The sequence below is a fragment of the Crinia signifera genome, chromosome 12 (assembly GCF_055691185.1).
Source record: "Crinia signifera chromosome 12, ASM5569118v1, whole genome shotgun sequence".
Classification (NCBI taxonomy): Eukaryota; Metazoa; Chordata; class Amphibia; order Anura; family Myobatrachidae; genus Crinia; species Crinia signifera.
The window spans coordinates 44,739,737-44,760,933 of NC_139228.1; the positions used below are offsets into that span (position 1 = coordinate 44,739,737).

Below are 21,197 nucleotides of genomic sequence, written 5' to 3' on the forward strand. Positions count from 1 at the left end.
AACTAACTGACCCATTTACATGAGAACAGTATCATATTAAAGAACTTTTAAGTGGGCTTCGAATGATTTTGGTCAAACTGGGCCATTTGGTTCCAGAGAAATTTGCCCTTAAACAACATGAATAGCCATGAAATTACATTTCAGAAATGAAAAAAAAAAAATCGGTTGACCTACAATATCTCTAAAAACCAATTAACCCATATGGACCAGCCTGGTATCAGATTGAAAGCCCAGTGATTTGGGTTCGACTGAGATCAACATTGAGCTTCTGTAATGCCGGAGGGGGAACTGGCAGCTGTTGCTACCGGGTGGGGGTCGGAATTAGCGGGTCCCATATTATCCTATTGGGAAACGTTCCAGCTTTGCCTGGCTGTATCTTCAGATCCCGGGGAGCTACCGACACGGGGCCGGGCTTGTTGGAAAGCCCCAGTCCTCAACTACAAAATGGGCATAAAGAGTGGACCTGGAGCTACAGCTCCATCAGGCCCATTGTTAATCCTGCCCTGAAAAAGGGTGGAATATCTGATACAGGAGCATACTGTAGTTACTCACGTCATCCGACTCCCTAATCAGTTCAGTGTCTTCCACTTGTACTACGGCATCAGCACCACAGGGAATTGGAGCACCAGTTGTCACTCTCATCACTTGGCCTGGCATCACTGTTTGAGTTGGCTAAAGTGATATAAAAACAAAACAAAAAAAATGTACTAATAAGTTTGTGTGACATAATTATGTCTAAATATGTTGCTGTTTCACAGTTGACACCAGTTTATTTTTAACCTGACCCAAGTTTTAACATTAGAGCAGCAGTCTTAATCCAACACCCACTGTAGTCATATTAGTTAATCTTTATCTGAAGCTAGTAACTCACATGCGGTCTTTTGAAAATAAATATTACAACACTTTATTCTTATATGCACGCTTGCTTACATGCAAACCCTCGCCTATCTTCATTCAGAGGCGCACCCCCACCTATCTTCATTCAGAGGCGCACCCTTGCCTATTTTCATTCAGAGGTGCACCTTTGCCTAACTTCATTCAAAGGCTCACCCTCCCCTATCTATATTCAGAGGCACACCATAGCCTATTTTGATTCATAGGTGCACGCTCGCTTATCATTATTCAGAGACACAAACTTGCCTATCTTCATTCAGAGGTGCACCCCCCACCTATCTACATTCAGAGGAGCACCCTAGCCTATCTTCATTCAGAGGTGTACACTCGCTTATCATGATTCAGAGACACAAACTTGCCTATCTTCATTCAGAGGTGCACCCCCACCTATCTACATTCAAAGGTGCACCCTAGCCTATTTTCATTCAGAGGTGCACGCTTACTTATCATTATTCAGACACAAACTTGCCTATCTTCATTCAGAGGTGCACCCCCACCTATCTACATTCAGAGGTGCACCCTAGCCTATCTTCATTCAGAGGCGCACCCTAGCCTATCTTCATTCAGAGGCGCACCCTCCCCTATCTACATTCAGAGGCACACCCTAGCCTATTTTCATTCAGAGGTGCACGCTCGCTTATCATTATTCAGAGACACAAACTTGCCTATCTTCATTCAGAGGCGCACCCCCACCTATCTACATTCAGAGGTGCACCCTAGCCTATCTTCATTCAGAGGCGCACCCTCCCCTATCTACATTCAGAGGCACACCCTAGCCTATTTTCATTCAGAAGCGAACGCTCGCTTATCATTCAGGGACAGAAATTCAGAGACGCACCCTCACCTATCTTCATTCAGAGGCGCACCCTCGTCTATCTTTATTCAGAGGCACAACCTTGCCCATCTTCCCTCAGACACACCTAAAATATGCACAGTGAAACATTACCTGTTCGCCCGCTTGGGACTCGCCAATGATGAAACGATCTCCAGGGCCATCCGCAGCTGCAAAAATTTTTATTAAGAAAAGGAATAATGAACAAAGGAAAGTTCAAGATGAAAACAAGGTGCTATCTTATGTAACTTGGCATTCATTTTCAATAAAGTTCAATGACTTGTATGTCAATATGGACTCTGCTAGTGTAATGTACCTCTTACTGCATATCCATCCTTTACGGATGCAGGGAATGGTGGCAAATTGTCTTTTGCATATACTTCTTGGGCAAGAACGCGTCCCATTCCATCTGAGAGAAAAACAGAGGTACTGTTAGCAAACAAGCACTGTCTAGTTAACATTCCTTACATGCGGATGCTCTAACTAACTTGTATCATTACAGTTCATTTTTACAATATACACTTAGTTTAGTTAATTTATGGCTACAGTGGAAGACATATAAATGCGGTCCATACAGCTATTTCATCAACCCCAACCTCTATTTGTGAGACTACACAGCCACAAAGATATATCAGGAAATCTTATGTAAAAATAGAGGCAGTCCCTGTCATTACCCATGGGTTCACATGTCATGTCAATTATGGTGTCATAGGTTATGATATAATCGTTAAAAAGGAGATTATCACTGAATCGATAAAATAACACATTCCTAATCCAGCAGCAAGAAAATCTCCCCTGAAGACATTTGTCTTCTTCCAATACTGTGTAGCTACAAAAGATAATGGTTCAACACCAGAAAGAAATTATTTTTTATAGGATAGTGTTACTACATTAGCAAGGTGGAATGCGTCTGCATCTCAGGCAATAGAGAAGTAGAGTAGATAATGCACCTCTGTAATTTATTATTTCCGTCCCAAGAACTGGAGTCATCTCCAGTACTGTAATGAAGGCTTTATCCATGGATGTAAGTGGGAACGGAGACATGCGGTGTCTTCTTGCTACCTTAGTGATATCGACAGCACTGTGACCTGGAGAGAAGCACAGTCAACATTAGCACGGAGGACACATAATGATCATTGTCATGTACTGTAGGCTGCCAATAATATTACATTACATGATGGTTAAAGCAAGGAGGTATAGCAATTCAATAAATACCTGAATTATTATATATAGTTTGTCACAAGAAATAACAAAGCCAATAGTTAAACACTGTTAAATTCTAAAGGCCCCTCATACAGAACACTACACAATTTGGACCAAGAAATCGTGTGAAATCGTCCCAAATATCAAGTGTATGACATCCTATCAGATACGATGCACGGTTCCGTACTTCGTTGCTCCGCCATGGGTAGCAATTAACAGAGGTGGATGCAATACTGATGTTTGCACAGTTAAGCGATTTCTTATTGTAAGTCAGATTATTGACAGAGTGAATGACAGGTAGTTAGCAGTTTAGGAAATAACAGTTGTTGGCTACAAAAATGCAGGGGTGCTGAGAATATTTTGGGGGAGCATCTGAGTCTGTGATTATGTCTTCTGATACAGTTGTAAACCATAGGGTTGCTCTGTGGCCCAATGTTGTCTGTGTATACAAGAGGCGGATGAGAGACACGATCAGTGTCCATCTCTGTGCATATCCCCAAGGCTGTGGCTTAAGCGAGGAGGTGGGATCGGGAGGCAGGGACCGGAAGTGAGCTCAGTAGTAAGGTGATGTCCGTGCGTCCCCTTCCGGGGCGCTACATCTGTATGTCGCATTGCAGCTGCAGCCAGGTATTTACTGGGCGCGTAGGATTTCTAATTTAGTGACAATCATGTTGGTATAAAATGGCAGATAAAGCACAGTGCTACATGACTGAATACATGGAAAGGCTAATTCATCTTACTGTTTTGCCTTTTTTCCATGCCAGCATCTGAAATGCATATGCAAAGCCAATGGAAGAATCCAGGGTACTCGCGCATTATGCTTTTGTCGTAATCGTGGGGCAAATCAGATTCACATTTGGCACAAACTGTGTGCGTGTGCGTGGGGTGAATGGGGTGGGGGCTTAGCCATATATACTGTGGTACAAAAAAACGAGGCTACTTGACCTGTGAGTCATGGGGCACATCTCTGCATTATACCGCCCTACTGCCACAAAGGGAGACATTACTGGGAAGGAAAGTTAGTCTGTGCTCCACAGAAATCTTTCTGCACATTATTTACCCAACTTTAATTCACTTCACATAGGATCCATTCTCACAGCAGAAAAAATGGTTATTATGCTATAGATTTTTATTGGTAAATTAGTATGTAAAGTTCAAATAAACAACTGGAACACAAGAACAATTTTTTTGGCAATGGTCACTCAGTAAATTATGGTGTAAGTGATTAATCTCTGAGACGGGTGGTTAAAAAAGTGTAATAATCCTTGGCTTGGTGTAATCTGTAAAGGCAACTATAAAGGGGTGTACATACGGGACTCGGCTTGGCGATTTGCACAAAGCAGAGTTCTTATCAAGATGTAGTTAGCCATCAGAGATAAGAAGGCTAACTACATCCTGCCTTTCCCAGCTGCGGCCAAATACACTGGCAGGGAGATAGTGATGCCGCGGGCCCCCGAAATGCTATCGCCCGCTGTGTACACATGGTGCAATTCTGGCTGACCTTCTAGGCCATTTTGATGATCTAATTATGGTACCTATATTGCAACTTCTGCTACATATGAAAGTAAGGTTAGTTGTACGAATGTTAGTAAAGTTCCTCTTATAAGGACAGTTCAGAGGCTCAGTTCAAGTTGGTTTGCTGTCAGGACCTCAAGGCAATACAATGGGTGAGATTTAATAGGATGAGAGATTCAGAAAGTGAGAGATTTGGTGAGAAATCTCCAGTTTTTTTAAAGCGGCAATCATTTACACTGCAAAACCAGTTTGATTTTGAAGTGTAAATGATTGCCGCTTTAAAAAAACTGGAGATTTCTCACCAAATCTCTCACTTTCTGAAAATCTCATCCTATTAAATCTCACCCAATGTTTCTAATATTAATCATGATAATCAAATAAATCACTAAATTATATGTAAGGGACTATTTAAAATAGCCCCAAGCAGGAGACAGACAGGTGTGTACACTAGAATACTCATTAGCACCCTGAGCAGACAGAGGGGGCCAAATCAGCCTGACTGCAAAGTTAATTGAAGGAAACTACAAAGAAGACTCCAATTAACTTTGTGGTCAGGCTGATTTGCTAGGAGCCCATGTTATTCTTATAAAATAGGCTCCTATGCTGGGAATCATCATAGAAGCCCATGTTAATTTCATAACATAGGCTTCTATGGGTGCGGAGCTCGAACTTGACCTTAGTTGGAATCTCCTTTAGTACCGGGGAGGAGCTGCATGTGTAAACAGACATGTTCCTCCTCAGTCCACAGGATTGAGTTACTCATTTTTTTTTAACCCCTGGATACCTACTTGGACCCAAGAGGACCGATCTACCCCATGGAAGTAGGGGAGTACAAATTTTTCCCCACAGGTCAATAAGGGACCCTACTGGACAAGACAGACAGACTCTGTGGGAACATAGGTAAGTATGTACGTGTGATAAAACTTTTATTTTCGATGGTGTGTGCCTTTATTTTAGTATTGGTCCTGCTGTGGAACTACAAGTCCCATTGGGCACTTTAATGGCCCACATGCAGGTACTGGTAGTCCTCCAAGCACCTGCATGCTGGGAGCAGAGCCCAATATTATCAATTTTGTTTTTGTGCCAGGGTTCTAGGCGGGGGAGGGACAGACGGACGGACGTATTATTGGGAGGATGCACACTTTCTCAGGGCTGACCAGTCACGGGGGTAATGCTTTGGCCGGTAGACTAGTGTTAATTTCATCGCCGAAAATTTATGCTGAAGCTACTTGTTGACAAAGGTTTTTCTGTGACTAAAATGTAACAATAATAAAAATAGGAATTTCTTAAAACAGAAAATGTTGACTAAATATTAGTCCATGTCATCATGACTAATATATACTAGATGAAAATGCTGTATCATATTTGTCTGGACACCTCCAGTTTGTATTTTCGAGAGAGTGTGATTTATTGGATTCTTGTATTTTATACAGTTTTATTGTACCTATCTTCTCTGGCCCTAGATTTACTACCTGCTCTGCGACTGCGCAACAACTCTGTCATGAAAACCACTCAGTCAGTTTATGTAGCTCACTTATTAGTTAACTTTAGCTAAATAGTTTTAAATTATAATATGCATCCATTTTTTTTTACAGTAAACTAGTACTGTACTTCTGCTTACTACGTATCCATTTGTATTTTTAGCGTGATTTATTGTATTATTTAAATGAACAATTTTAATTTAAGTATAGGCATTCTGAAATTGATATTTACAGAAAATAAATTACCTGCTGTGAAGGAAATAGCATTTGTGTTGCCCTTGTTTAATATTTCGATTACCAAACACCAGCCTTGTACCTCAATTGTGGAATTTGCACCCTACATTCACCACCTCTAATTGGGACAATGTTGGCTACCTGGTTCATCAACATGTCACTCACCATATGTACATGTTTCCAGTGGTAATGTGTCAAATATGAACTTTTAATCCTTTTTTTATTCTCATTTTTTTATTATGGAATTCCATATGTCATAATGTATATATTGTTTATTGTATAATTAAATATCATTCATAAAATAAACAGTTCTACTCTTTTTATCCATTATACAGCCAGCGCTGGTACATCCTTTTGTTTCTCATTTACTTTAACCTCTGTCAGATGCTTTCCTTTTCTGATATATTCCTTGCTGTGTGTCATGGCCATGTCTTATTTACAAAGGACAAACTGGCCAAGATGCAGAGCAGTGAAAAATATTTTTAGGTAGCAGAGTGTAATTTGTGTACTTACATTTGTGCCAAATGGCAAAGGTTTAGTACACAAGGAGGCAGCCATGTTCAGTTATTTAAAAACAGTAAGAGAATGTATGGGTTTTGCATGTGTGTCTCCCTCTGTGTAATGGTTGTGTGGAGCCATTTTCCACCCTGTAAGGATTTGTCATTTGCACCTAAGCTTAGAGATCAGGATTTATACTTTAGTGTTAATGGGAGGCATTCTTTAAGTTCTCTTTTCTGTGTCATGTGTGAAGAAAAGTTGCTTTTGTTTTTACCAATACAGTGTCCATTTCGAATTAAGAAACGGGCTCAATAATTTGTGTCATGACTTTTTAAATGCATTAATAATCCGGAAAAGTACACATAATTTGTTTAAATAAGTGGAGCACGTCATTGGTCATCAGCATGTACGGTACTTACTAGCTCTGAGGATGTTTTCCTTGCTGCTACATCTGGATTGGACCTGCAAAGAGAACAAGAGATGTATCAGCAACAGCAGCAGCCAATAAGCACTCGTGTAGTAATGCCATAGTGACTTGTAACACATTGTCCACCAATGCGCTGCAAGCCTACTAGCATGGGAGGCAATTCATGGGCAGGCTCCTAAATGTTACTATTACCCTAGCAGGTAGTAACAACCTGACATGTAATTAACAGCCATATGCAAATAATTACATTACATTAGGGAAATATATGGATTGTAATCAGATGTCATATTTTGTATATGCTATGTAAAATACCACATTAAAATGAGGATTAAATGTGCACATTGCTAATGCGTAGTCATCACATAGAATCCTCCTTGGATAACATTACATGCAGGACATCTGTACAACAGAATGCCATCCTGCAATTTGTGGTACAGTTCGTGAACAGGCAAAGGCTTTGTGGGACAATCATTGTTATGCCCACCCGTGTGCCACGGCACAGCTCATGGTGTGGGTTACATCTTCTACACAGAAGCCAGCCCATAAATTGAATATATGTACATCCACACAACAAGTTGAGTTCTACCAAGCAACACAGCCTACTTGCTGTAATGGAACATATGACAGTGATGTCGCAGATAATGGTGGTTTATGATCGTCCTTCCTGGAGAAACAATGATTAGAAAAACAAAATGGATACATTTAATTAATGGGATGTCACATTTTGGTTCAGAATTGTCTTTCAAATTTTGGGAGGGAGTAGCGGCTTAGAATACGTGTTAATAAGACCTATGTATGAATGTTGGTGATACAAAACCTAGCTAGGGTTTGACGGTAAATATAATCTGAACTGCAATTATTTTTACTGAAAAATAATGCCATTTACTGTAATACATGTACCTGTAGTTTAGATTTGGCCTCAGTGAGAACCCCTGCCACCAAAAACATGTTCAAAGGTAATTCAAGCATACAGAAATGTCCCCTTCTTAAGATGTAATAGTTACAGTCTGCAGAAGTTCCGGTTGTGGCAACCAAGTTTAGTATGTATCAGCCTGGCTCAGGAGGAGAACGGCCACAGTGCCCACTGGAAACTAGCCCGGCTTACCGGCATCACAATCCGCCCCTGTACTGAAGTATTCCAATATTTTAAATGAGAGCAGCATGGCTGCTTGTGTAGTGAAGTGAAGACATGGCCTTAAATGCACTATCAGTAATCAGAATTATTAGCCGAGCACCAGTGGCAGTTATATGCATGTCTCGATTTTCAGCAGGGGACAAAAACATAGTGGAAATTAACCCCTTGAGTGCCAAGTGAATTTGTCACAATAGATGTGAAAATTGCCAAGCAAACATTTTTATTGATCATAATGCCTGTAACGTTTGCCTTATATAGGAAATATAATCTTTTTTTTAACATTCTTTAGTTGAATTTATATAACCAATGTGAGCAACGGTGGCATTTTTAGCAGATATTTTGCACCTCTCTCACAGAGATGTTGAACTCAAAGGGTGTAAGCACATTTTTTTGTGTTGCATTTGAGAAATACCCATCAGCTAATCATTGATGGGCTTGCAGCTTGTGATTGCAGGATGGACATCAAATGTCAATGGATTAACACCATCAATGTTTTTACCATTAGATGGTGGCTGTTCGATGGCAGCACGGGCGTTTCTAGGGCAATTATTTCTGATGCAAACACAAGGGGCACCTGTGGCCACTACAAGAGCTGCACACGGTATTCTGTATGGAAAACTAATGGCTGCTGCCTCAGTGGAGACCGTTTACACTAGACAAGTATGTTAGAGGATGCGATGGCCATTTTGGGAGGACCGGACAGCACCAGCCCCCTGAAAATAAGCAAGAACTGTGGCATCAGCAGCCCCCTGACAACGACCAGGTACAGTGGCAGCAGCAGCCCCCTGAAAATGGGCAAGAACTGTGGCATCAGCAGCCCCCTGACAACGAGCAGGTACTGTGGCAGCAGCAGCCCCCTGACAACAAAAAGGTACTGTGGCAGCAACAGTCCCTTGACAACAAGCAGGTACTGTGGCAATTTGGTATAAATAGAAGAAGCAGTATAACAGTGTGGGGCATAATTTGATTACAGAAACATTACTTTAGGGACATAATATGGTGTCAGGGCATAGGGCATTACTGTCTGGGAATAATATTGTGCAAGGTGTATTACTGTTTGGAGCATAATATGTTGCAAGAAACATCACTGTGTGGGACATAAATATGGTGCAAGGGGCATGACTGTGTGGGACATACTATGGTGCAAGGGGCATGACTGTGTGGGACATACTATGGTGCAAGGGGCATTACTGTGTGGGACATACTATGGTGCAAGGGGAATGACTGGGGAATTATATGGTGCAATGAGCATTACTGTATGGGGTACTATTGTGCAAGTGTAAGGTAGTCTTTTCTTGCAAGGCCCCATCCATTGCAGCTATGCCACACCCCTTTTTAAATGCGCACACATATATTGAAATTTTATCATGTCCATGAAGGAAGAGAGAGGGCATTTTTAAGTATTCAACCTGGGAGCCAAATTGACCAAAAGTGGCACTGGGTGGCAGCCATCCCCGACTGGTATGGAAGCCCAGATATAATTTAAAGGCGGGCTTCCAATATCCATTGCTATTTGGGATTTGTCCTTTTCACAACTGACTCTCCATTGTTATTTTATAGTGGCAAAGAACCAAAATAATGGCTGCATATAAGAGTCCTCAATGTTCCAAATAGGAGGAAAAGTGCAATAGTTAAATACAAAATACATAGTTACAGTTTTAAGAACAGTATATAACATTTATTCTTTATTAGAAGGAATTGCTTCATGTGTATCTTGCTCATATCTTTAAATATCAATAAAGTATTGTTCAGGAAAGTTGACAAACTTTTTTTTTTTTAATTTAAATTCAAGAAACAAAGCCTGAACCAAAACTCTGGACGGATGATGGCAGAAGAAATGAAGTAATGATGGTGCAGAATAATGAGCTATGCAAAAAACTGTACCTACAAAATAACACCTCCTACAGACTATGGACACTTATGATCTGACAGATAACACATGGAGAACAAAACGAGTGAGTAGAAAGTGCTTTAAATTAACGAGCTAAGAATTGTGAAATGAAACTAGAACAACACAAAAGAGTCCTAAAAATAAACAAGTAGACTAGTAAAGAACTAGTGTGGAAAAAAACAGATATCCAAAGGACACAAGAGAGAAGCTAATAAGAGAAAAATGTTAGTGGAAAGACAGCGCTAAGGAAGTAAAATGAAAGTCAGGAATCTTCACGAAGTATAAGGAGCTCAAACTCATAGCGCAAAGCATCTTTTTTGCGAATGGAAGCAGCTCCTTTGATCAGTAATAGTTACTCTTGTTTCGCAGCCTCTACTCCTCCTGAGTTCATCTTTAAGCCCTTCCAATTTATAGTGGAGCTATTGCATGGACAAAAACAAAAGATTGAAAATGAACAGAGACACTTGAGATTGTTGAATCAAGTCGCAGACACGTTGGGTCACAGTTTAGTAACAGTCCTGGGTTTCGTTTCAAAGGTCAATCTTTAAGCAGATTTAGTTTTTGGATGCGGCCGTCATATTGCCATGAGCTGGAATAAAATAAATATTCTTGATAGAGTATTGTGGCACTAGAATTAATGCTGCCGATGAAGCATGATTTCTTTTATTATTTTTTTTTGTGGTGTTACAACATAGCCAAAAAAAAAGGAAACAAAAAATAAAATGAAAAGGGACAATTCAAATAAAAAAAAACAATATAAAAAAAATCTAGCTCTCTGCAGAAAAATAGCATGCTGTCTGTTGCAAATCTAAGACACAGCATGTCATTGTATAACATTAGACATTAACACTTTGAACACCCTTTGTAGCTCCAATTCATTTTTCAATTTTACATTGCTTTACACCTTTCAATTAGGCAAAATATTGTTCAAAGACATTACCAATCACACATTTAAAAAAAAAAAAAAAAAAAAAAAACAGTGTATAGCACTTTTATGTCACCCAAATCTAATTCTACCATACAAAACTCTGAAATGGATTAATATGTATTGCATTGTTGATTACTGGCTCACTGTAGCTTTCATTCTTGAAACCTTGCATCTTTTTTAAGTGTCTGCATCTTAAAATAAACATATATTGTTATGCTTAAATGAGTCACCACTGTAGGTATTGCCGCTTAGCGTCTGTTGTTTTGAAACAAAGACTCATTGGGAAGCTGCCTTTGGATGTCAGTGGGAGGTGGGTGATATCCTAAAACATTGTGTCTCAAAGGGAAAATGATGGGAGGAGATAGTGCTGCATTTAATGGAATGATTCTACCTCTAAATTGCTCAATTCAATATGAAACAAATTTATCTACATATAGGTGAAAACCAAAATAGGGAGCATCTACTCGGCTTCGCACAATCCACTGAATTTCACTGGTGATGTTTTAGACAGTCGCTACAGTGACAGAGCCTGTTTGTGAGCCGTATGTAAGTGGAAATGCAGATGATCTTGTGGATATCTGCATACTGTGCCCACGCTAAAGCAATAAAGAGTTGTCTTGCCCATGGACTTTTCTGGATGGTGACCCTGTGGGAGTGTCATGGAAATCTACGCTGACCTTTTTACGCATAGCGTGAGCACAGCGATGAAAGCCTGTTTAAGATATGAAGTGGGTGCAGTTCCAGATACCAATATTTTTTAGTTACAACTGCGCAAATGGCTTCCACGACAAGAATGGATTTGTGCATTTCCACAAGTAAGTAGGCTACCACAGCTGATCTGAAAAGCGGCTGGACGTGTCAGACTCGGAATCAAACCCATAGTGAACCTGTTTCAAAGCTGAATGTCAGAGTGTGTTAAGCATATCATGCTTCTTTTCGCACTGTGCTTGCTCCAGACCTGAGTATTGGTGATGCAGAGTCATACTCACTGAAAATGCTTCATTAGACTTTAATGAGAGCAGCCCACGTTGGCAAAGTACAGTGAAGCCACGCTATTTCAGCTGCAGGCTATACAGAGTTGAACTTATGCGCATATATTAAAATAGAATAAAGAAATAGTGCTCTCTAGTGTAATAGTCCTAATAGTGTAATTACACTAGAGAGAGCGGTTTTTCATTCTTTTTTAGTATCAAAATCCCCCGAGACGACACAACAACGTTTCTAAGGAGAGCATTCAGCAACCACCTGTCACACCGGGTTGTTTTGGAAGAAGAATGATATTTTAAGACTTTTTTGGACTATATCTGGGCAACTCAGAACCCTTTGGATAGAAGCGCATAACAGTACCTATTTGTTATGCACAAATATGCCTGGCATATCCTCAGAACCTAGAATAGGCTGGTCCCAGCATGCACTAAGGTTAAATATAGGCACATTTAATATCCGTGCAACTACGCATATGTGCAAATATACGCATTTATGTCCCTGCACTCAGAGAGGGTGCACCGTACGCCTGGTTTTCAGCTACATCTGCATCAGGCCCGCTAGGTGTGAGTAACTGTCCCATCTTCTCCCATATCTGGTCCTTTGAGACATAATAATTGATCTGTTATGGACAGCACAATCTGTAATATTAAAAAGGGTACGAGAGTTGTATTACTAACTGAAGCAATGGATCAAAGTCCACAAATAGGTGGATGGATCTCTGAGTTTTACCTCAACATTTAAGAATAATAATAAAATATACTATATGCTAGGTGCTGGCAAATCTAATATTTCGAATGGAGTGAAAAAAAAAAATCCATATAGATCAAAACCAGATAGTAGAAAAAAATCTACACTGCGTCATTTCATGTGTCGTTAGCAGATGCATCTCCAAAACAGAAAAATACGTTCTAGGTAAAACAGACTACAGATGTGTCCATGTACATCTAGCCTCCTTCTGCATTAAACATCCCTTCTAGTCGAGCCATGCCATGGCACAACTCGGCAGTGCTGGGTGTCTTTTTGTGACTTTTTTTTACTAATTAGCATCTTATTTGCAAAATGGAGTAATTAGCACCAGGATATAGCACCAGGATTAAGATTGTATTCATGTTCTTCCAACCCTCCTGCATAAAACCTGACCATCTCTCATCCTAACCTGTTTATGCTCACTTCTTTCCCTTCTGTGTCACCCCTGTCTGTCTAACCCTCCCCTTTAGACTGTAAGCTCTCACGAGCAGGGCCCTCTCTTCTCATGTGCCTTTCTTAGAATATATAAACCTCTGCCACCCTGATAATTGCTTCAGTGTCCTGTCCCCTGATGTAACTATCCATATTAACCATGTACTTGTCCTAAATTGTCTTGTGCTGTAATTCGTTATGTGTTTTTGCTCATAACTATTCTCTTTAAAGCACTTCGGAATATGTGTGCGCTATGTAAGAACCTGTTAATAAAAATAATAATGTTTAGCACATTCATTTTAGCACATACACATACCTCCCAACTTTGGGCGGTCTGCAGTCGGGACGCTGCTGCTGCGCGTCGCAGACGTGCCAAAATTTTCGGGGGTGTGTGGCCTAATTTGGGGGCGTGGCCTATACTCGCGGCTCCCCCGCGAGGCCACGCCCCCATTTTGCCGCTATGGGGGCATGACCCAGAGGCTCTGTGAGCCTCTAGCCATGCCCCCAGCCCCCTGGCTGCGGGAATAGACGCTGTGCGCATGCGCACAGCGTTTATTCCCCGCTGCTTAGCATCTGACGGGGGGACTCCCAACAGCCGCCCCACACCGCGGGACACTGCCGCCCGCGGGTGGGACAGCGGGACAGGCCCTGACAATCGGGACTTACTGTTGGGAGGTATGCATACATCTGATTGGTTGGTTTGGGTTACCAGTCATTTGTGCTTATTGCACCATTTTATTAAACAACTCCCATGGCTTGTTAGATTGATCTAGAATTCATTGTTCCTCTTCATCTGTTTTATTGCAGAAAGTAGTATGACAATTTGTTCTGCCCAATGCATGTCACATGAGTTAAAGAGCTTGTGTGACAGATCTAAATGAAAGCTTGAAGGTTCCTTTAGTCACGGTCACAAGAATCAACAGCTATTTGTAGGGGGTTTCAAATTCTTTGTATTGGAACAAATCATGTAATTTGTTTACCATGAAAACAAGTCTCCTTGACCTTACTGACAAGGCTTTTGTGAAAAAGGCAGACTGTGTAGTGCCTACAATCAGGCAGAACATTTTGAACAAGGAAGAAAATATATACAGTTATTTATTATTTAATTAAAAGCACAAACATATATATATATATATATATATATATATATGTTGGGGTAACAGGGCGGCACTCCACAGATATAGAGCTGGTGCCTGGTTCATAAAGGGTTAATATAAAACACTTACCCCCCCCCCCTCATGTAGTGAGAAGGATCCAAACCGGCACTCAGCGCTTGAAGAAAACGTTTTTAATTCCATAAGACGGTGTTTCAACTGGACGTAGCCCCTGATGAGAACTGGCTAAGTCCAGTTGAAACAGCTGTTGGGTACAGCTGCTGCCCACTTGTTCACTCTGCACCATCTTAAGGAATAAAAAACTTTTTCTTCAAGCGCTGCATGCCGGTTTGAATCCTTCTCACTACATGAGGAGGGTAAGTGCTATATATATATCCTGTATATATATATCCTGGTATTGAATTCATAAATACTAATGTTTATGTGAACAAAGGGGGAAGACTCTTAAGGCAGCAGGAAACTAGAATGGGACCAGAGCAATAATTCTACATCATCATACTACAGGTCAATTTGTATAACAATTTGGCCAAAACCAGCATTGTCTCAGAGTGTAAGCCAAGGAGGTTTAGAACTTATTAGGAAACATTATAAATGAGTATTAAGTACTAAAATGATATACACAGTCCGTCATTGTGTTTGCTACCACACATAGCAACCACACATCACATGGATGGTATAAATGTAAAAGTTATGAATCTAAGCACCCAAAAGGTGGGGTAACCCTTTTATTGGGTAATACGGTGAGAACATCACGTAAGCACTTTAACTAATCTGGCTGTTTTTTTTATATATATAACAAAGCATAATGTCCAAAATAAAAAAAACTTCTAACAGCACTTAATTACATCACAAAGAGCATTGCAACTGCACTTTTCTAGCTGCAATACAAATAGGCAAAAGCGTTCATGAAGCTGGGAAATAAAACACATGTGCTGCACACTTGGTTATCAACCATTCTTAATTCTGTATCATTTACCTGTGTGATAACTGTACTGTCCCTGCTTATATTGTTCCATGTGTAGGGGCCATAGCAATGGGAGGCCCTGCCAGTTGCTATCGCCTGGTGATTAATATCCGGCCTGCTGGATAAGTCTATAATTGCAAGTGTCAGGGCCAGTGTTCTCACCGGAGAACACTGGCCCTGACAGATCGCTCAGGACTCACATCGTTGTGCATTGCTGTGTGCTGAGCGATCTTTCTGGAGCGTCCCGAGTGATCTAGCCTCACTCAGAGCGCATCAGCTTCTCCCCTTGTGCAGGGCCCTTTAGACCCAGGGTATGTGTGGATAGGAAGCGACGTATACAGGTAGCAGCTGGTACGACTTTGAGAGGGGTTTTATCTTAATGAAATAGTTTACATGGCTGGTAGAGCTTTAAATACGTGGCCCAGCAATATGTGCATGTACATGATGAATATGCAGTACCACATTGATTTCAGTGTGCTCTCTCTGGTCTCTCTGGTTATTGATTAACAACTGCAATACATTATCTTGCTGTTGTATATGCTGGGAAACAACAGCAGCTAACGCTTCAGACTGACTGCCCTAGATCAAACTGCTGGACATCATCATGGAAATAAAGTAACTTCTTAGACTAAATGAAACAATAAAAATAAAAACATGAAATGTGTAAAAGCTCATGCCAACTCTGAAATACACCAGTAATGCTATAAATGTATGGGTACTGACACACTTACCTGCAAGCAGCTATAATACACTTGCATACATTACGTACATTTGCTGTAAAAGTCAGCTCTACATGAGCCACTGGATAATGATCATTAATACAGTCTTCATTCTCCACAAGGATCCAACATGCACTAATACAATGCGTGCAAGCAGAACCTCGCAGCTAATGACACTTGTACCCCAGGGGTAGAGGTATGAAGCAGTGATAAGGGAAGAGAAGTTATAAAGTGCCTGGTACTTTATCACCGGCCAATCGGCTCCTGACTCAAGTTACCGGCTGGGTTTAAAAAGGTAGAGTTAAGAGCTGATTGGTTGGTGAAAAAGTACCAGGCACTTTATCACTTCTCCTCCCTTATCACTGCTTCATACATCTACCCCAGAGTGAAAACCGGCATTAACCACATTGATCAGAAATATCACGCCATTATCACAATATCAGAGAGAGGCTGACAAAAAAATAAGAAAAAAGAGAGAAGATACCCTATAACATTTCAGTTGAACATGTATTTATAGCGAGTTATCACTCAATTCACCAGTTTTCACAAGGATGCATAAAATCAGGCTTAAGTTATTTGATTTCTAAAGTCAAAATAAAATATGATCTCATAATAATCAGCTATACTGTAAATGTAAAATGCATTTTGATCTAACAGAAAAGAAAGGCATCTTGCATTATTCACAGATACAGGCTTAATCACCCAACTTTCAAATTTTATTGGCATGATTGAGATAGTGACACCTTTGTTTTCTGATGGGTTCATTGTACACATGCTTTATTTCATGCACAAAATGATCAAACATATTGTTAAAAATGACCTTTAAGCTATGTTCACAAGGTATATGTATATGAACCATGAATACATTTCATGTTTATACTTGGGTCTCATCCCCAAGATATCTCATTATGGTATGCAAATATTGAAAAATCTAAATCTACATTTCAGATATGGAAGAATCGAATGGGATTTTGGCATGTAATGCAGTTGGCGGGGACACACAAGCAGACACGAAGTCCTCTACTGACAGGCTTTGCATCATTGGTAATATAGCAGTGCTTGTGTCTGCCTGATTCTGGTTCATTTGCAAAAGCAAATTCTCTCTCTAATGGACAAAACCCTGTGCACTGCAGGTGGGGCAGATGTAACATGTGCAGAGTTAGATTTGAGTGCGTTATTTTGTTTCTGTGCAGGGAAAATACTGGCTGCTTTATTTTTACACTGCAATATAGATGTACATAGTACAGGTACACCACCGATTTTCCGGCAACCGTTGATCCGGAACCTCTTTTAATCCGGACAATTTTGCTCTGTCCGGATTAAAAGAGTTTAACTGACCTCTTTTAATCCGGACAAGTTTGCTTTGTCCGGATTAAAAGAGGTCCGTTAAACTCTTTTAATCCGGACAGAGCAAAATTGTCCGGATTAAAAGAGGTCCATTAAACTCTTTTAATCCGGAACACTTTCTGCGCATGGGCGTAACACGCAATAGGCGCAAGTTAGCTTCTGCGGACACTGCAGGTGACACAGAAAGCATCATGGCGTCTGAGGTGAAATCAAGTGACACAGCGTGCAGCAGTGGGGGTGATATGTCGCCCAAGGTCCCGGCAAGTACCGCACATTGGCGGAACACACATCATGAGCAAGTTCCACTGGATACAGCTTCCAATAACTCTGCAGGTGACACAGCGGGCAGCAGTGGGGGCGATATGTCGTCCAAGGTCCCGGCAAGTACCGCACATGGGCGGAAGAGAAAGCATGTTCAAGTGTCACTGGTTACAGCTTCCAAGCACACTGCAGGTGACACAGCAGGCAGCAGTGGGGGTGATATGGCGGCCAAGGTCCCAGCAAGTACCGCACATGGGCGGAAGAGAAAGCATGTTCAAGTGCCACTGGGTACAGCTTCCAAGCACACTGTAGGTGACACAGCAGGCAGCAGTGGGGGTGATATGTCGTCCAAGGCCCAGGCAAGTACCGCACATGGGCGGAACACACAGCATGAGCAAGTGCCACTGGGTACAGCTTCCAAGCACACTGTAGGTGACACAGCAGGCAGCAGTGGGGGTGATATGTCGTCCAAGGCCCAGGCAAGTACCGCACATGGGCGGAAGAGAAAGCATGTTCAAGTGCCACTGGGTACAGCTTCCAAGCACACTGCAGGTGACACAGCAGGCAGCAGTGGGGGTCATATGGCGGCCAAGGTCCCAGCAAGTACCGCACATGGGCAGAAGAGAAAGCATGTTCAAGTGCCACTGGTTACAGCTTCCAAGCACACTGCAGGTGACACAGCAGGCAGCAGTGGGGGTCATATGGCGGCCAAGGTCCCAGCAAGTACCGCACATGGGCAGAAGAGAAAGCATGTTCAAGTGCCACTGGTTACAGCTTCCAAGCACACTGCAGGTGACACAGCAGGCAGCAGTGGGGGTCATATGGCGGCCAAGGTCCCAGCAAGTACCGCACATGGGCAGAAGAGAAAGCATGTTCAAGTGCCACTGGGTACAGCTTCCAAGCACACTGCAGGTGACACAGCAGGCAGCAGTGGGGGTCATATGGCGGCCAAGGTCCCAGCAAGTACCGCACATGGGCAGAAGAGAAAGCATGTTCAAGTGCCACTGGTTACAGCTTCCAAGCACACTGCAGGTGACACAGCAGGCAGCAGTGGGGGTCATATGGCGGCCAAGGTCCCAGCAAGTACCGCACATGGGCGGAACACACAGCATGAGCAAGTGCCACTGGGTACAGCTTCCAAGCACACTGCAGGTGACACAGCAGGCAGCAGTGGGGCTGTTATGGCATCCCCAGACAGTTCAAGTGACAGTAATGCTGCTAGGCCTTCCAAGAACAGTCGTGGTACAGGTATAAAGCGTAAACACAAGTCTATATCGGTGCAGGCAAAAGTTGAGATATTACAAAAACTTGACCGTGGTGTGTCAGTAAAGAAGCTGTGTGATACATACAATCTTGGTTCCTCAACAGTGTATGACATCAAAAAGCAAAGGGAGAAAATATTGCAGTTCTTTGCAGAAAGTGAATCGAAGAAGCAAATGAGCATTCGCAAAACTATGAAAACTGGTAAAAGCACTGAGCATGATCGAGTGTTGCTGGAATGGTTTCGACAACGTCGGAGTGATGGTGTAGACTTGTCGGGCATCATGGTACAGGAACAAGCTAAGTTGTTCCATAAAGCACTAAACCTTGACTATGAGTGTGATTACAGTGAAGGATGGCTGCATAGGTTTAAGACACGTCACAGAATTTCGATGCGTAAAGTGTGTGGAGAAAAACGGTCTGCAGACCATGAAGCAGCTGAAGAGTATGTGGTTGAGTTTGCAAAGCTTGTGTCTGACAAAAACCTCACCCCCCAGCAAGTTTATAATGCGGATGAAACTGCACTTTATTGGAGATGCACTCCTAGGAAAACCTTATCAATGGAGGATGAAGAAGCCCCCACAGGGTTTAAACAATCTAAGGACAGAGTTACTGTCTTAGGCTGCTCCAATGCTGCTGGAACTCACCGATGTAAGCCACTAGTGATCGGAAAAAGTAAATGCCCTAGGGCTTTAAAAGGTGTTAAAGTGTATCCTGTAATTTATCGCGCAAATAAAAATGGATGGATTACTACTGAGTTAATGCTAGAGTGGTTTACAAAGTATTTTGTGGCAGAAGCCAGAGCACACTGCACATCTGTAGGCCTAGCAGAGGACTGCAAAATTCTTCTTCTCCTGGACAACTGTTCAGCTCACCCTAGTGCTGATCTGCTGCGCAAAAATAATGTTTTTACAGCATACTTACCACCAAACTGTACATCGCTTATCCAACCACAAGATCAAGGAATATTGCGCTCTATGAAGGCCAAGTATCGCACACTTTTCATGAAACACATGCTAGATGTGGTGAATTCAGGAAAGCCTATTCAGTCTTTTATCAAAGACTTTAACATGAAAGATGTTCTTTGGTTTGTTGCTAGTGCTTGGGAGAATGTAAATTCATTAACACTAAAGAATGGATGGCATAAGTTGTGGCCTGCCATGGTGTTTGAAAATGCACCTGATGAAGATCAAAGTATTGCCTTCACGGGATTTCGTGGAGCACATGATAAAGAATGTGTTCTTGATTTACTTGAATATGCAAAAAGATGTACAGGTACTGGAACTGCTGGCAACGATCTATCAAGTAGGCTGAACGAAGAAAACCTAGCAGAGTGGATGGAGGTTGACGTTGAAATACCTGTTGTACGTCACTGTACTGACTCTGAAATAATAGATATGGTTTTGAATCCTGAAAAAATCATTGAAAGTGATGATGGTGGGAGTGAAGAGGATGTAATTGAAATCCCCACTAGTATTGACAAACTGATTGAGATGACAAGTGAGCTAATCAAAGGACTAGAACAACGTAACTTTGTGACAGCACAAGAACTAATGCATTTTCAATTGATGAAAGAAAAACTGTACAGGGAAAGGTCAAAACTTATGAAACAACCTCAACTTGATGTCGTGTTTAAGAAGCTATGTAAGAATGTGCCTCTGAGCAGAACCAGTACTGTAGCATCTCCGATTCCTTCAACTTCTACAACAGGTCCCTGTTCCCCAGGCATCCCAGATGCGACTGTCCCACCTGAAATACTTCAAGTCCAAGATGATGAATAGGTTGGAGGGGGATTTGGACTGTGGGAGGTTTTCAGTTAGTTATACGAGTTGGGCTGTGGAAGATTTAGAGTTGGGCTGTGGAAGGTTTAGAGGTGGGCTGTGGAAGGTTTAGAGGTGAGCTGTGGAAGGTTTACAGAAAGTGTGGAAGGTTTGCAGTAAGTGATAAGAGGTGGGCTGTGGAAGGTTTAGAGGTGGGCTGTGGGGAAGGTTTACAGAAAGTGTGGAAGGTTTGCAGTAAGTGATAAGAGGTGGGCTGTGGAAGGTTTAGAGGTGGGCTGTGGGGAAGGTTTACAGAAAGTGTGGAAGGTTTGCAGTAAGTGATAAGAGGTGGGCTGTGGAAGGTTTAGAGGTGGGCTGTGGGGAAGGTTTACAGAAAGTGTGGAAGGTTTGCAGTAAGTGATAAGAGGTGGGCTGTGGAAGGTTTAGAGGTGGGCTGTGGAAGGTTTAGAGGTGAGCTGTGGAAGGTTTACAGAAAGTGTGGAAGGTTTGCAGTAAGTGATAAGAGGTGGGCTGTGAAAGGTTTAGAGGTGGGCTGTGGAAGGTTTA

General features: G+C 41.8%; 1 protein-coding gene across 37 annotated transcripts in view; it reads right to left on the reverse strand.

Annotated features, from left to right (window-relative positions):
• GPHN (gephyrin) overlaps window positions 1-21,197 on the reverse strand; it is a 435,418-nt gene that overhangs the window by 38,853 nt on the left and 375,368 nt on the right. For 21 of the 37 annotated variants that reach the window (XM_083166733.1, XM_083166721.1, XM_083166724.1 and 18 more), the window contains 6 exons: window positions 10,467-10,529; window positions 7,077-7,119; window positions 2,677-2,814; window positions 2,043-2,135; window positions 1,841-1,896; window positions 553-672 (listed from right to left, as the gene is read on the reverse strand). In XM_083166733.1, coding sequence (XP_083022859.1) covers window positions 553-672; window positions 1,841-1,896; window positions 2,043-2,135; window positions 2,677-2,814; window positions 7,077-7,119; window positions 10,467-10,529 — 513 coding nt within the window. The remainder of the gene's footprint in view (window positions 1-552; window positions 673-1,840; window positions 1,897-2,042; window positions 2,136-2,676; window positions 2,815-7,076; window positions 7,120-10,466; window positions 10,530-21,197) is intronic. The other 16 variants (XM_083166741.1, XM_083166739.1, XM_083166738.1 and 13 more) reach the window with 1 other exon arrangement.